Genomic DNA, 17,848 nt, shown 5'->3' with positions numbered 1-17,848 from the left:
GGTATGTGGAAGAAAGGCCAGGAAAAGGCCAGAAGTTACAGTAACTGAAATATAGCATCTGAACATTTTGCTTTTTGTATAAAAAGATGGATGCAGACAACGTTTCTCTCACCGTGGACGCATAGGATGCAGTGAAGATTATATTAATAACCTCACGTGCGTGAGTTTATCAAGTGCTCACTACACCTGATACTTTTCTTGGCATCCTCGATAGCTTAACGTTCTAAAATGACAGTATGGTATCTATTTACATCAAAAACACGCATAAGTCGTCTTGGAGTGTTCAGGGTTCAATAGGGTGGATTCTTGATTTATGTGATAGTATTTATGCCTCAGGGATCAGATACCGTAATCTTCTGTGCACAAACTTCCTTCGTTTTAAGACACACCTGTGGAAGTTTGTAAATACTTGAGGCTGATAAAGTTTCTCCAAAATGTCTTACTGCTTTCGTCACTCATAAATTGTCGTCGCCATGCGCACTCTTTACACCCTCGTCAACAGTTAAGCAATGTTTACCTCCCAGTCCATGGGGTTGATTATTCTTTGTGTCTTCCAAGCAACGAGGAGTGAAAAAAAATTGATGTGATGTGAAAAAATTATCAACGAATACAGTACTATGCCACTTCTTACCCTCATTCATTTTCCTACCGATGGCAAGGACATAAATAATGCTCATATAGGACGATCTAACTTTTCATGTCCGATTTCTGAGAGTAGCACAGGAGGGATATTCATTGGATATTCAGTTTAACATCAGGACCCTTTCTTACAGCGATGTTCTGAATACATACGCTAACCTAGCGACGTAAGACCACGTTGTCACTGTATCATCGTCATTATTATTATTATTATTATTATTATCATTATTATTATTATTGCTATTATTATTATTATTATTATTATTATTATTATTATTATTATTATCATTATCATCACCATCATCATTATCATTATTATTATTTCTATTATCATTATTATTTCAATACAGATACTACTATAGTCGTACCAGTATAGTAGTTATAATTTATATGTACATTGTATTATTTGGTATAGTATTTCGTCATAATCTATGATATGAACATTTATTATAATTTCCGAATTCGAAGTACTTGAAGGGATCGTATAGTTTTGGTTGAGACCAAACTTCAGGTTTCTAACATTTGTGTGGTTTTTTTTTTTTTAGATAATGAGAAACCTCTTATGCAATACTATGAAGGAGCGCGTAATTCCGAGAGGCACTCAACGTTTGTTTAATGAAAATTGGTTATGAAATGGCTGAGATATCCAAAACATAGCAATCCTAATAAAAGGTGGGACCCACCTTTTATTAGGATCGCTTTGTTTTATTTTGATTTTTGGATGTCTCAACCATTTCGAAACCGATTTTCATCAAATAAACTTTGAATTCCTCTTAGAATGGTATGCTCTGTATTATTTCATATGTGGTTTCTTGGTATCTCGCAAAAAGTTAAAAGCCCAATCCTTATCTCCACCAGAACTATACCATCCCTTTAAAACGTGTAAAAGTTTTTTGATAACTCGTATTTTGTTAAAAAAATACTGACTTGGAGATCCACTGATTTCATACTAAGAACATCAAAAGCAAACAAGGAGCGGAATAGGGGGCGTGGGGGTGGTTGTTGAGTGGGCGTGGAAGTGGTTGTCAGTGATTGGTGGATTTGATGTCAATCAACACATTAACTTCCTGTGCCTACCACGTTTCAATGCACGTTTTAATCTAAATAACTTTTTTACAATGTTGATATTTCTATAGATATGTTATTAAGAAAATTACCTCTGAAATCATTCTTATGATTCATGATGTGAAAATAACTCGTGCACGTGATTATATTCTCATGTTTATATTGCTCTATTCCACTAATTCTGCTGGTTCTAATTATCTCTTTTTATGCCACTAGAGCATAGACCTACAAGCCATATAGACTTTCTTGTGTACATTTCATTCTCATCATTTTTATTGTCAGCTATAATGATATTGAGTAATTTGCACTGGTTTTTATAATATTATCAATATCTTGTGTCATTCTATCCATTCATTCTATTCGTTTTGCTTGTCATAAATGTCTGTGGGTTTCGTCTTTGTTCTTCTTGAATGTTCAAAATGACACAAATGAAATTGAATGAAATGATAAGTTTAAAAACTTACCATAATATCTCCCTCCGAAAAAAGAGAACACCCCCCCCCCCAAAAAAAAAATGACATAAACTAGAGAGGAAAAAGATAAGTGCAGCAGATCAACAGAGAGACAAAAGGCAAAACGATACACATAATATAATGATTAAATACCCGAAAGTCATGGTAATATAATGATTAAATACCCTTAAGTCATGGTAATATATCGTGTAAACTTCTGAAAAAATAATGTATCAATGTATCTTCATTAGTGTCTTCTGGGTTATAAGAGAAGGGGAGAAAGTTATTGAACGTCACTTTCCAGGAGTTCTTCGGAAAAGCAAACATGTCCTACGTTAACGTTGCATGAAAATGTGATATTGACCTGAAACGTTATCAAAATCATGCTGAAAATTGTATTACAAATAAACCTAATAATGTATATGTGACCGTGAATCACAAAACGAACACAAAGTCGCAGCACTATATTTTGCGTGAGGACCTCAAAAGGGTGAAACAGGTCAACCGAGTCAATCATGAGTTTTTCATACTTTCTGTAAGAGCTATTCTTCGTCTACATTATTCATAAGTTTGGGGTCACAAAACAAACAGGAAAGTGTGTTTTCAACAGTTTCTCTACAACCATTTTTTTATTTGTAGAGTAGTGCGATTAGGTACGTCTTCAGAGGTCCCTTTTCATTTCTCTAAAATCCTTTACACACCCTTCAGCTTCAGCTTCAGCTCTAATAAATTTTGAATAGATAGTGCTACCACCTTGAAAGTTGGCATTTATTATGGACAGAATGTGATACTTGAGCATGCTTGATTTCAGCTTAAACTAATAATCCCTTCATTGTTGTTGCTACGGTGGTTTACATCTTGTTTTTTGTCCCATTCATTGCACAGCCAGTACGGTTTCTAAAGATTAAGCGCTTGAATAGACCCTTTACTTCAGAGCCTCTTTTCTCAGTTGACACTTTCCAGAGTGTGTGCTTTCTTTCCAATATTTAGATAGGTTAGGAGAGTCCATTTGAATTGAGTTATACATCATTTTAAAGCTTAGAACCTGCTCTTTTAATATCAGCCCTTAACTAAAAATCCATGTCTGGCGACTTTTTGTTGGTTTTGTGATGCAGGGTCTCATATATATATATATATATATATATATATATACATACATATATATATATATATATATATATATATATATATACATTTCTACAATAGAAAATACAATACACTATTGTGATAATGCTGATATTGATAACAGTGATAATTTTGGTTATTGTCGTCATTGCTGCTTTCGTTTCATATAAGGTCCTAACGAAGAAAAATGGTACGCGAAGTAGGCAGCTTAGGACATAAATTTCACATTAGTTAGAATTTATTCCACTTTCAAAACAACCGCGACAACGTTTTATGACAACAAAATACAATAAAGAAAAACAACACACAAATATTTAACCAACTATCATATTTTTTTTTGTTCTAAAACAAACGGACAATAGAATTTCAAGATTCAGAATGTTGATGTTGACAATACGTTTACGCTGTCTGCGCATCTTCTTTTTTCACGGCTGTGTATAAGGGTCCACTCGATTCGAAGTTAAGTGTCTAAAATCGCCGTACGAATTCGAAACATGAACATGGACAAAAATGTCAGTGAAGACAGTCTTTTAATAAAAATTCTGTATCAGAATATCATAAAATCGGAGCTTGTGTGACTGCCAAATATGCTTATGTGATATGTATCATATATATATATATATATATATATATATATATGCAATACGTATATGCGATACGTATATACATATGTATTCCATGTACATATATATATATACTACATGTATATATACGTATTGCATATTGCAAAATTTCATATGTATATTGCAAAATTTCATATGCATTGATTAAAACAGTATTAAAAATTGACCTGCTGTGTTCTCGAAATTTTCGAGTTTCCAATCGTTTTTCGCTAAGTCTTGTGAATTTTCGTCGACCATAACGCTTTTTACTCGTCTAACAAACCATGGTATGTCATTCCTTTCGCGCTTTGATAAGCAGTTTGGACGTATTCCACGTAAACATCACTTTTCTTTGTGTTTCCAAATTTCACATGGGCAAGTTCAAATCAAGTTATTACAACAAAAAAATTGCTTAAAACAAATACACACAAACAAATTGACCATGATCACATTTTTTTAATAGTCTCGTAGCACTCTTAAAATGAAATACACTTGTATCTAATCGCAAGGTTGTGTCGTCTGCTTGTAGTCGTCGAAAGCCGCCTGCCAAGCGACCATGTCCTCAGTCTTCCATTGATTGTAGTCTTCCCGCCATTGCTCTTCTAGGTCAGACATGTCCACTGTAAAACAAAAGGTGTAAGACAAGAAATATAATATGCTGTTAACGATATTTCAGTCAACTTTAGAGCCATCACGCCACATCCCATTTTCACTGCAATTCAACACCATGTACAGACTAGCTGTTATAAAGAGCGTACTTTAAGACAAACAGAAAGGTGTAGTTGTTGAATCAAAATCGAACTTCAAATTAGCAAAATGTGGTAGAACATTTAAGTTTTTCCATGGTTTCACGAAACAGTGATATAAGTAAGAACAAACTCAGAAGGTGGCAAAGGGTATCATGTCATCACTGTACCATTAGTGTTTCATTGCACTGTACAAAAATCTTTACTAAATCTTCATTTTTCATATGACAGTAAGGAATATAAGGTTAGTAATTCATATGAAATCATTGTATTCTTGTAATAACCTCGTGACGATGACCTTCATGGGAAAGAAGTTACAGTCACCAAATTAGAGAGGAAAACATGATTTTCATTATGTGTTTTGTTTACAATACCCCAGACAATAGGACAGTTTTAGGTGAATACTTATTTATTCAACGTGGGTGTATTCTTTGTAAACATTCAAAGTATACATTTGAGTAAAAAAGATACATTTAGATTTAGTGTAAACTTTTAATACTTACTTTATTTTATGTCGGACTTTATGAGATGGTATTTCATTCTTCAAATCAAACTTTGATGAAAATGGAATTGCTTCATATTCTTCTATATGGCAGGAAGTTGTAAGATATATACAAGATACTTCGATATGAAAACGTAAATTTATTTCTGCACACTAGTGTTTCTTTTTCTGTAAGATATCTGTAGATAACATTCACTTCGGTTTTTCTTCCAAATCTTTCTTCAGCATGGAACGACAAACATTGCACAGACCATACAAAATAAAACGTTATGAGAATTCATGCTGTAGCTTACTGGTTCTTTGGACTAAAGACGGTAGGTATTCGTTCCAGAAATTGCACTCCCTCGATTTTAAAGCACGGCCATTTTCCATGGCGGGATCCATAATCTTGTACGCCAGTTCGGGAACCTCAAATTTTGGCCACGCCTTCTCCGATGTATCTGGCTGTCCGCCCGGTGTTTCTAGGTTTGGATTTCTGAATTTCATCCAGAGAAAAGTAAATGGTTATAGTTCGTTATTCCCAAGGTAAGTTGATCCCAAACTGAACTGAACTGAAATTCGGTTCGTTGGCACATACTATCTTTTTATTTTCTGATTATTGAACTTTCAGATTAACGAATCCTATTTCATTTTCGGCGCATTGTATTCCTGTCAGCAGGTTCCTTGCGTGTGATTTGAGGGACTTACAGTTTAACAAAGAGTCTTGCAACAGGGTTTTTGTCAAAATGTAAAGAGACTCATGAAAAACCCGAACATTCCTTATATATCTTATATATAAGGGTTTAAAAGCATGGGCGCTGTCAATGATGTAAACATAAAGACGAAACAAACACTATTCTTTTTTTTGAAGGTTGTGCATAATTATGTTAAATGTTTGCGACTCTATACAGACACAACAAAACATTCCCTTTAATCCACTTCTACAGTTTCAAGAACATGGTATTCTTGCATGGGGGCGTTATTTGTAGCTGGAGAGAAAGAGAGAGAGAGAGAGAGAGAGAGAGAGAGAGAAGGAGGAGGAGGAGGAGGAGGAGTGCAGTTATCAGTATAGTATCATCAAATCGGTTGCGAGTAGCATTGATGACGCTGAGCTTACCCCGTCTTAGCAAAATTCGTGTAGTACTGCATAACGTCAAGAGTCAAGTCGACCTCCTCTCGCGGCATATCGTGCCATCGCGTCAAGGCCGGATTGAAGTGATAGCCGAAGATGAACTGCAAGTCTTCGGCGTGGGCCACCCCTTTCCAGGCCGGCGACAGGTTTTCCGACGTCCACACGGTCTGATTCGGCAAGTGCGTGAACTGGTAGAGATACACGTCTTGGTCACTTTCGGCGTAAACCCTGGCCCAGCCGTCGGTGGGACAGGCGAAGGCCTCGTCGGTCTCCAGAGCGATGTAGTTGTAGAAGTAGTTCGCATCAGGATCATCTGCGAGGGTCCAGTCGACGTATTCCTGCATCATAGCGTCGACGACGATGTCGTTGACGTACGTGTAAGTGAAGCGCTCCAGGGAATCGCGGAACTGCGTACTGTTGACATGTGGATCGTCGTCGGGAATGGCGCGGAGGAAGGCCCGGGCCGCTATGAGACTTCCGTCGTCTTTCGTAGAGCCCAACATCACCGGACATTTGTTGAAGCGCCCACTGGCGAGGAGCTCCAGAGGCTTGTCTGGGAGAAATTCGCCATCTACGGTAGGTACCAGTGGGATCACGTTCGTTGTCTCAAGCAGTACCTGCCAATAAGATTCAGCACGAAACTTTCAAATCTCGAAAACAGACTCCTTTTCACACACGCCCATCTCCTTCTCCTGGATCTTCTTCGGATTTCGATTATGAGCAAGAATATAAACTGTATTCGTTCCATTACATGTCTGCATGCAAGTGATACATTTTTACACGGGCAATTTTAGCCATACATAACACCAAGAGGTACCTCCTTGATTACACTGAACAATCATAGAGTAATGATAATGATAATGATAATGAATAACATTTATATAGCGCTTAATACTGATGTTTCTAGGCGCATAGTGTAACACTTTTACAAACAATAAAAAACCCCTAGAAAGCAATAACCTGATGTGTATCAGTTTTATGAACAAAGAGCAGTCTTCAGCCGTATATCAGTGGCATAACCATCAGCTTATCTACAAGGATATACTCAACACACTGTAACGCTATCATGGATACTCGGATAACTGAATGAATTAATGTAACCGTAGCATAATATGTTGTTAAATGACTAAACAACGATTATTTTTTCACCAAAGAGTTCAAGTTCGACATACTCTGTCGATGGCGAACGTCAGCTGTTGTTCGGGTAGTTCTCTCAGGCAGTCGGCCAGAGCTTGGCTGGTAGTGAGATCATCGCACCGGGCCGCCTCCCCGACGCCAAACGCATCGTCTCGAGCCTTTTGAGCGTCAGTTTCCACCGACCAAGGACTCGAAGCTGTCCCACTCTGGGATAAACAAACAAACAAGCAAACATTAACACCTTATTTCGACTACTCGTACTGTTAACTGAACAAGATTCAGCAGCTACTTTGTGTGGTTAGGTGCTGTACCTCCTGCTCAGCTACCTTGGAAGGCTGAGAATCACCTCAAGGTGAGTCAGTTATGAAACTGGTGTATCACTTTGCATATTTTAGGTTATGATGGCACGCATACTTTACGTCTCTCAGTTAATAATAAACACGCAGAAAGACTTCAAATGATCTATTACATACTTGGCTACTTAAGCCTATAACTCTTGAATTATGGGTCAGACATGGGGGTACATGATGGGCGACACTCGCAGAAAAAAAGAAAATGATAGAAACAATACTTTATAACAAAAAGTGCGCATGTTTAGAGCACTGCATGAAATTACACGCATGTGCCTGTATTATGTAGATGACAGGGGGAAACTGGTGACAGCCAAACCTCACATGAGTTGTTGTTGTTGTTGTTGTTATTTTAAAGATCAAAAGAAAAGAGAGAGAGAGAGAAATGGGGCAGTATACAAATAATTTGCCCCAGACAGCACATGAGTTCATGAATAAATCTTTTCGCAACAGTGAAATTTGCACTCGGTTATCTTCCATTACCAGTTGAAAAAAAAAAGTCGAAATTTGCTGGTTTTTTGTGTGGACATCAAATGCTATCAAATTTTTGCATAAGTAACTGATTGCAAATATGTTTAATTAGGGTTTTTTATGAGCATATCTTGGAGTATTGCAGCCCGTCACTTCGGTTTATGCTCGCAATCATTCTTTAAGTTTTTGAATGGTTTTTATCGGGACGTGATGCTTACTTGTATAATTTGTAGAAATGGTCAACCTATTACTCTGCTCGTGTTATGTAAGAATATGGACGCCAGGGAAAAAACAGCTGGGCCAAGTTGTTACAACTGATGCTGGGGCATATCCAGCTGTTTTCCCTTTCTAGCTTCTCGCTCGTTATATATGTTTATGTGCATTTTATTCTTTTTTACATTATGATATAGTGAGAAAATAAACGCTATTATTACTCGTGCTGCAACTGCTGCTACTAATTCAGCTTCAACTTTGCCAAACGCTTTACTCTATTCGCTCCTCCTCACGCCTCATTAAACCTACTTCATCTCCATGAAACATACTGATATATATATACATGAAGAGCTTTATTGCAACAAAAAAAAAATGAGCTAAGCGCCATTTTTAAACATTTCAAAGTAAGTCCATCATCAGATAGAGCAAAATAAAACATTTCCAGTAATACCTCACTAGTAACATGACAAGGGATCTTCTACATGTTCTAGAAGTTATGATTAAAAATATCCTGCATTTTTATTATTTTCTTTGTTTTTTACCAGCTTTAATCATTCGACGTAACAAGAATGGAGTTAGCTCGTTTTACGATAAAACTCTTTGTGTAGTCAAAATGTTTCCGTTCTGTTAATATATCTGTATTAGTTTTCTACCTCTCTCTTCTACCATTAGGCAACATCCAACAGAAACTGGCAGCCGCAATGATTAACAATATTGATTTAACCTTCGCTGAAACTAATCAAATCTATACGGTATCTTTCGGAGAGATAACGCGCACTCATTTACGAAGTGGAAAGCCAAACAAGTCAGTCAGTTATCACTACTTGCTGATAGCGTGTTAGTTTTGCCGTCTGCAGAAGTCATTAGCCAATCAGGAAGGCCACATAAGTTCATATTTCTCTTTTCTTTGAGAAATGATAATTATTCTTATCACGATCGATATTTCACCGAGTCACCCCCCAAAAATCGATTTGGACCTTTATCGGCACGGCATCCTCCGCGTACACATCAAAGGTATACTATTGAAAAAAACTGCTTAAACTTGGACTATGACAGAAGTTGAGTTTAGCGATATGATTATTATCTACAGAAATATTGCCCGAGAGAGCAAGGCGCCGTATATAATGAGAATGCTTCCGTGCAAAGGCATTTCAGCTTCATGAAGTCAAAGGTCCTGATTATGAATTTGATTTTGCATAAGAAACACATTTTCATATGCTCATGCCTCCCATTTATTCATTTATGTATTTATTGTTGTCGTCGTTGTTGACATGTTATTTATTACTAGCAAAGGATGCCATTGCAAACAAAAGAACGACAGCACAATATTACCAGGCTATCCCTGGTTTCCAGGTTCATCGTGTCACCGCCGGTAACCAGGGATATCCTGGTGGTAGTGTCGCTGCCCGGAAAGCAGCAGATGGCAGGTTCGAGTCCCATGGTTCCTTTTCTTCCCGACATGATTGTTAAATTACAGATCAGCAGTTGCGATATCTTACACATGTCATTTGCAGAAGGAGACAAATTGAAGAAAATTCAGACCTCAACCATCACCCCTCTGATTAATAATTTTCTCTTGCTTTCATTGATATCTTGTCCGCCTTGGCGACTACTTAACATAACAATAACGGAATTTCAGAGCTTGGGTATTTGTTCCGGGTTCATTGTGTCACTGCCAGTGACTGCCGGTAACCAGGGATAGTCAGGTGGTAGTTTCGCTGCCCGGAAAGCAGTAGATGACCGGTACGACTCCCGTAGTTCCTTTTTTCCCGACATGTTTGTTAAATTACTGATCAGCAGTTGCGATCTTGTAAATTTAATTTGTAGAGAGAGAGAAATTGAAGAAAACTCACACCTCAAAATGTCATAAGATTGTACAGTCCTTCAAAAAAGCACAAACATTATGATAAAAAAAAAATAAATTGCAAATTTGTGTGAACTCACAACGAGGATTGCTCTGTTGAAGTAGCCGGCACTCTCGGGCGACAGGAGATGAAGACCGACGCTACCTCCTCCTGCACTCTGCCCAAAGATCGTAACTTCGTTTGGATCGCCACCGAATGCTTGAATCAGAAGGGTAAAAATCATGTCATCGTAGCTCACATTAAAAGATAAAGGAAGAATTCAGGTACAATTTCACCTAAAAGATAAATATCAGCAAGTTTTGACAGGTAGTTACATCAGAAATTACTGCCTCTTGTCTGAGTATCCGCTCCGTCCTTTCCTCTTATGGAGCGCATAAATTCAAGAATGAAAAGAAAACCACACTTTAAAAATGCATCTTTCGATGTTTTTTGTAATGCGGCATCACCTCTACAGTGCCTATCAAAAAAAAAAAAAAGGTTATCCAATTATTATTTTGGAGGGCTACTATATATTTCATAATTGTCAGCTAGTTGATGGAGAGTGCAATGTTAGTCGTGAGGAAAGTGGAACTCTTCCTCTTTCCATTGTTACCTATTATGTTGACAAACATCATGCATGACTGAGCACACAAACTTTAAAGGCAACAATGACAAAATGCACTTTTTCCAAGTTGCGTGTTATTGTGAAGGAACAATGCATGTCTCACTGCGTGGATGAGATCTATCAATGAAAGTGGTCAAATCATCAGGCCAGCCAGCACGACTGCAGGTTCGTGTTTAGAGTTTCTTCTAATCTTATGTGGTTCATAACCTTCAACATGGCCACATTGTCGATAACTTGGTCCTTCCCATAAACGCTAAACCATCATCCATTTTCTCTCTTCATATTCAAGACATAGTTTGTCGCTGCGAGATATGTGTTGAATATGAACATAGAAAAATGGACTGTGTGGGTTGGCTTTGTGGGAGTGACCAATTTATTGAACTGGTGACCATGTTAAAGGTTACGAACCATAAAATGTTAGGAGAAAACCGAAACACAAACCCTAAACACAAACCTGCATTCATACAGGGTGGCCTATTTGGCCACTTTGTGACATAACAAATAAGATTGAACTAGCACGGCTAGTGGTTTTATCATGCGATTGGGGAAGGTGTTTCACCACTTCGGCGAGGAGATTTTCAAGTTTGTCTAGACGAGAACTAACGTCCCCGGAGGTAGACGCCCGATCCTCGGAAGGGGCTTTCGATACCGTATGAGGAGCTTTTTTGGGAATTTTCTTCATCGTCTTCTTCCCTGAATCTTGAGCCTTTCCGATGCTCACATTCTTCTGTACGTGCGCCGTACCGGCATCGCCGGAGGGAGGCGCTGGTGGTGGTAACTCTGACTTCGTGGCACAGACCTCCTGTCCACGTGTAGCACGTAAAGCGAAGGATGGATCGTGCTGCTCTTTCGAGCTCATATTTATCGAACCAACGTAACGATTAGGCTCGAAAGATGCGTCAAAACACTTCTCAGTAGGTTCCGGATGACCGGCGAAGCAAAATTTTCTCGCGAGAAGGAAAATTCCGGCGATGAATTTATGGAAAAATTTCAAACCGCGGAGCTATGCAGGAGAACCTCCTGTCGGCTGGAACGAACGCGAACGTATTGCTGGACGCGCGTGCGGGCTCTCCTATTATTACTCTTTATGCATCGTAGTCTCTTTCGAGACTTCCGAAATAAAACAAATAAGATTGAAAATCATCTGATATAAAGATGCAATATGATTACTATCTTAAGTGCATCTCGATTTACTTCCTGCGACATTTGTACCAGATACATATACCACACAGTATAACAATATATTTACATATAATTCTACATGATGTAATATAATATAATATGATATAACATGATATTATACAGATATTGACTTATCAGAGGTGGAATATAACATTTGAGATCCTCGCGGGAAGTTATATTTTTGTCGAGGATTATTATATTTTTCCGAAGCGCGTAGCGCTGAGGAAAAATATAGTATTTCGAGACAAAAATATAACTTTCCAAGGGAAATGAAATGTTATATTCCTACCGAAGGAAAGAAGTCAATATCTGTTATATTATATGACTTCCAGTACAAGAAATAAACTGCTGTATAAAGCAACACGACTTCTCCGTTTTCAAACCCACAGTCAAACTCATGAACGCGCGTTACAACGCTCGGCACTGTTAGTGGTATGCAATCGAGCCAAACCGAGCCATATTAAACTATGATGGCTTTCGCGTAGGCCCTACTATCGGCAATTCGTTCTTCCGTGGCATATAGCCGTGCAGGAGCATTCCTAGAACAGTCGCTATTCAATCATACGTAGGCCTGTAGCGAGGGCCTATTTACGTAGCGGTAACGTTAGAGCTAGATTTTGTAATGACAGTTGTAAAATTATTTTTTAAAAAATTGTAGATGGCTGTTGGTCTAAAGCAAGCTTGTTGAGGTAAGTGTTTGTGGTGATGTATGAGAATGTGAACTTTCTAACAATGTAGGGCCTAATCTCTTCTGTCTGCAGTCACTGGTACATGAACTGTAGCTGTTAGACTATGGACCTGGCCCTGGTCTGGCCAGGTCCAGCGCTACAATAGAACAACCGGTGTCAAAGAAACTTACTCAGTTCAGGCGGTGGTAATACGGAATGGGAAATCCTTTGCCTTCTGGCCCTGTCACGACTGTCTAACATTAACGGGAGTAGTAGGCTCTATAGACTATAGCTTCCAACACATTCACCAGTTTGTTTCTCTCTCAAGCTGCCATTCCAGTTACAACACTGCTAACAGTTTGACAAAAACAAATCTGTTGCAATTTCGCAATTCTCGCTTGTAGCGCGTGTATGCTGTGCATATGAAGTGTTACTACCGCTAACGCTTTTAATACAGTACGTAGTGTGCTGCTGTGTATTGTGGTCACGGCGATTGCATTCGTGTGTGTGTAAAGCGTCTCTGTGTATGTTGCGCGCATCATAACAATTGGTTTTTGATGACGTCACCCCTCCTGATATAACGCATTTGTTTAACGTTGTCGCTGTTATATTTCATGGTTGTACGTAATTTACGTCATGTTATGAAAATATAACGCTTCTCATCCTTGTGACAATGGTCACGTGACTGCATTTTGACCAATCACACATTGATATCTATATACATGTAGGTCATATAATATAATATGATATTATATAACATTATATAATATAATGCAATATCATATTATATTTATTATATTATTATATTATATTATATTATACTATATAGAATTATATTATATAATGTAACGCAACACAATATCATATCATATAATACAATACGATATGATATATGATATGATATGATATAATAGTAGTACCTTGGATATTACGATTGACCCATTTCAGAGCCTCCAACTGATCATACATCCCGTACATGCCCGGTAGTACATCATCTCCTGAATGATTTGAGGGGGTAGTGAGGCAAGGGTGGAGGAGGAGGAGGAATATGAGAGAGAGCAGTTGGTTGCATTGAACATGCAGTGTGCAGTAGTTGCTGGAGAATTAAACTTCTCTTTGTATTAAGTTCAAACATGTACTGCGATGGAGACCTACTAGGATACCGGTTCACTTTATCTCCCGCCAGCCGGTTTCCTAACTTAAAACTAACTAAACTTAGATGAAAATTTGCTATACCTTGAAAACATTTTAGATGACAAAGGCATATTTGAAAAACATTTCGATTATTTTTGATATTCTCAATACAGTTAAGAATATCGTTAATAATGTATGATTAATCATTATGTTATATATATATATATATATATATATATATATATATATATAAGTAAACGAATCAGTAGAAAAAGAACGACGTAAAAAATAATAATAAATCCTAGATCTTGAAGATCTTAAAAACGGAGCATAGCTCTCAAATACATATATATATATATATATATATATATATATATGTGTGTGTGTGTGTGTGTGTGTGTGTGTAAGCGTATGTGTATACACACATATGTACAACTTTTTGTTGGCATATTTTGGCCTATATATTACAATTCATGAGTTATTTTTCTTTTGCAAGAAGCAAACCATGATGCTTTAACCACAATTTTTATATTTGAACTGTACCTTGGTAATATTGTCTTCATTGTCTTACTTTCCATTTGAAAGACAGGAAAATAAATAGAATAAAATGAAGTCATTTCACTTCAATTCAATTGAATTCGATTCTGTTTAGTTCGATTCAATTCAATCATCATTTAGATCCATCCCACAAAAGAGTGAAACAAAATACCATTTATACTCCATCACAAAAATCATAATCGTTTTATCAATTTGTAATAAATACATAATGCATAACTACATAAGTCAAATTTAATAAAATCGACAGTTTTCTTTTTTTTTTTTTTTTGTTTATTACTCTGACCTAGTCTTTTTTGTGCCTATGATAAGTTAATGTCATATCTACCCGTGGACAAGAATCCGAAGCCGTTCAGCCTGTAGTTGGCAGTCACGTGGACAACTCCATGGATGGCGCACAGGGCGTGGCCCTCATAACTCCAAGACGACCCCGCCCCCAGAACAAATGCTCCGCCATGAAACCAAACCATGACCGGTGCATTTTGCGGCTGAGTAGCATTGAAAGGAACGTTCAAAACACAGCGAGTAGCCAAGATGTGATGTTTGTTTTGGGATTTTGTTGTTGTTGTTGCAGTATCCAATAATCAGAAATGTTTTGATCTTTCTACAGAAATCTATGTAATATGAGAATGACACTGTCATTAACGAGATGATCAGGTAGATGGATAACGGGCAACTACTAGTAGAAGGCAGATCGCATATTTTGACATTGTTGCCTTTTTATTTAAATATACACCAAAAAGTAAGCTGTCAGCGGTAACTGGTCACCCTGTCGATCTCCTTATTGCTCCTTTTCTCTCTCACTCTCTCTTTCTCTCTCTCTCTCTGGATATATATAATATACATATATATAAATACATACATACATAATGTTGATATTATCACGCGTCATATCTTCAAGAAGCGACAAATACAACCGTATGTCAGTGTATGGTAACGTTAGAAACCCGAAGAATGCCAATTTCTTGGACTTGACAACACTGTGCATGTGTATACATTGTGCTGACAGTGCCAATTGGGACTATGAAATTTGAAATGACATGACAAGCTTTCGACGGCTTCTGATCCAATATTTTAGTTTTTTAAGTCCTTGAAATCAGTCTATCACTTGAAACAAGGCAGTCCAAGAAAATTAGTAACAACAACAAACATGAGTAAAAGGATGGAGTAATGAACTACCACTTTGTCGATATGTGACAGTTTGTCGCTTTCTTTGTCAACGTTTAACCAAAGCACATTGAAGAAAGGTAGAATATCTCAAGAAGAACCTTACTCTCAATTCCATTTAATTCAATTCAATACTTTGAATCAATTCAATGGTATAATTGTAATTACAACAATTGGACACTGATGAGGTTGAACGTTCATCTTTGCTTTTACCTTCTCACTAATAAATTTTCCTTTCGTTATTCCGAAGTCAAACATCCAATTTGAGTATTGAAAAATACAGGTTGCACACTGAAAGCCCACTTCAAAGGGAAGAAAACATAAAAGATCGGGTAGATGTTATTTATACTTGTTGGCTCGCAATAAAGCTCACCTGAGGATTTGGAGTCCACACATTGAGGTAGAGGCAATCCTCGCTCTGTTCCCGGCTCTCTAGTCTTTCCGGTAGCTGCCAGCAAATTGTTCTGTACTCGGTGGCATTGAGCACCCCGCCTTCGAGCTCCGTCATCGATTCGGGCTTCATGAACCTGTAGTTGGACGCGTTCTTGGCGAACGGTATTCCGCGGTACACGTTCACGCTCGTGTTATAGGACGGGTAATCGTGTTTGAACGGGATCGTCTCCCCGTAGATCTGTCCGAAGTTCGGCACGTCGACCACGGGCTGGTCACCTACGACGTCGACGACGAGAAGGACCAGACCAAGGAAAGAAGCCAGTGGGAAAAAATCAAACTTGTGCATCCTGCCTTGCATTCCCCCTTTCCCGCAACGACGAAATTTGAAATTAGTCTCCAGAAGTCCCCGCACTCAAATACAGAGTACTATACTTGAACGTCGCCAACGATAAGGGGCTCTGATTCGTTCACTTGTTCAAAATGTTAGTTCATCCTCGCACTGTTTATTAATAAACCAATTTTGATCGAAGAACTCTCAAGGTATGGAGAGCCCTTGATGAGATAAACGTTTATCAAATACTGCCGGGACTTGTGTCTATTTCAACAGCCCGGCTCTACGTCGGAGAGTGCTTCATTAATTATAGCAGAGCTAGTTCTGTTTTTATCTTGGTAAGCAAATATTGCAAAGAAAGATCGACCTATAGCAACAGAGCGCCTAAGGGGCCTTCTCAGATATCAAGATGTAAAGAGACCGCTGCCAAGTGTGACTTGTTACATCTCTGCCGGTAATGTGTGGGCATTAGCGATTAGCTCGGGTTGTTATTTGAATGGTGAAGTGTGACACCTCAATTCTTGACCGCCTGTGTTTGACACAATGCAATTAAATCTAATTTTAAACGCTTATCTATGCAAATTGAAGTGGGTGTGGCTCAGATTGTACCGTCTCTTTTATGGAGGCTGTCAAAACGTGCTTTTGTTTCCCCCAAATCAGAGGATCATGAGGGGATAAAACAACAGTAGACACTTTTTTGTTTTTGAACTTCCTGAAATCACAGATTAGGATGTCGTCCCCCTAGTAGCGGAATCTGTTTGGAGACACACCAAACACTACAAAGCGGAATCGTTCATTGCCATGGTAAAGAAGGAAAAAGACAACAGACGACGTATTCTTGTAAATAGCAATAGAAGAACACTTGTTATGTAATGAACTCCCATACTGCTGGTTTACTTACCTACACACACACACACACACACACACACATATATATATATATATATATATATATATATATATATGCGTGTGTGTGTGTGTGTGTGTGTGTGTTTGTTTGCCTCTAAAGTTTTTGCGTGGATATCACTATCAGCTTTGCTTTCTTGAACAATCCATCAATGAGATTTTTTTTTCGTTTTGTTTTGTTTTGTTTGCTGATCCTAACTGAAAACATCTCGCCAGATTCGGACATTGATGTGACATGAAGTGCGAAAAACCCCTGAGAACAATGGACAGAGATTTCAAAGAAGTGGCGGTCTCAAAATCTCCCTTATGAAGACGATTCACAGCAACACGTGACTGGAAACACGTGACTACCGCAGTCACCGTAGCAGACCTTTGGAAAGCAGCAAAAGAGTATCATTTTATAAAAACAGTCACAGCATAAACAGGCTACTGTGACTTAATCCACTGCTTGGGTAGTGAGCGTCTTCTCATCCTGATACGTTTGTTGGTCCTACATAATTTTTAGAGGTGCGAATTAACCCACAATGCTTTTTCTGCTTCATAACTTTCTGGAAGTTAGTTTTTGATAGAATACATCTTTTTTTTTTTTAATGTGAAATGAAGCTCATTTCCTGATGAATTCGTCTGTTC

General features: G+C 38.0%; 1 protein-coding gene across 1 annotated transcript; it reads right to left on the bottom strand.

The window, feature by feature from the left end:
* Positions 1 to 4,381: 4,381 nt before the first annotated feature.
* On the bottom strand, positions 4,382 to 16,327 carry LOC139731780 (cholinesterase-like). Its single transcript, XM_071642657.1, has 8 exons — positions 15,962 to 16,327; positions 14,750 to 14,909; positions 13,653 to 13,730; positions 10,358 to 10,476; positions 7,415 to 7,585; positions 6,228 to 6,859; positions 5,425 to 5,606; positions 4,382 to 4,503 (listed from the first exon to the last, which is right to left on the bottom strand). The coding sequence occupies exons 1-8, from the start codon at positions 16,325 to 16,327 to the stop codon at positions 4,382 to 4,384; spliced, it is 1,830 nt and encodes a 609-aa protein (XP_071498758.1).
* Between the last annotated feature and the right edge of the window lie 1,521 nt (positions 16,328 to 17,848).

Source organism: Diadema antillarum, unplaced genomic scaffold (assembly GCF_040938485.1).
Source record: "Diadema antillarum isolate AM-2024a unplaced genomic scaffold, OU_Dant_1.0 seq00000384_RagTag, whole genome shotgun sequence".
NCBI lineage: Eukaryota > Metazoa > Echinodermata > Echinoidea > Diadematoida > Diadematidae > Diadema > Diadema antillarum.
The sequence above is the reverse complement of the archived record's forward strand: the minus strand, read 5'-3'. Positions and strand labels throughout refer to the sequence as shown.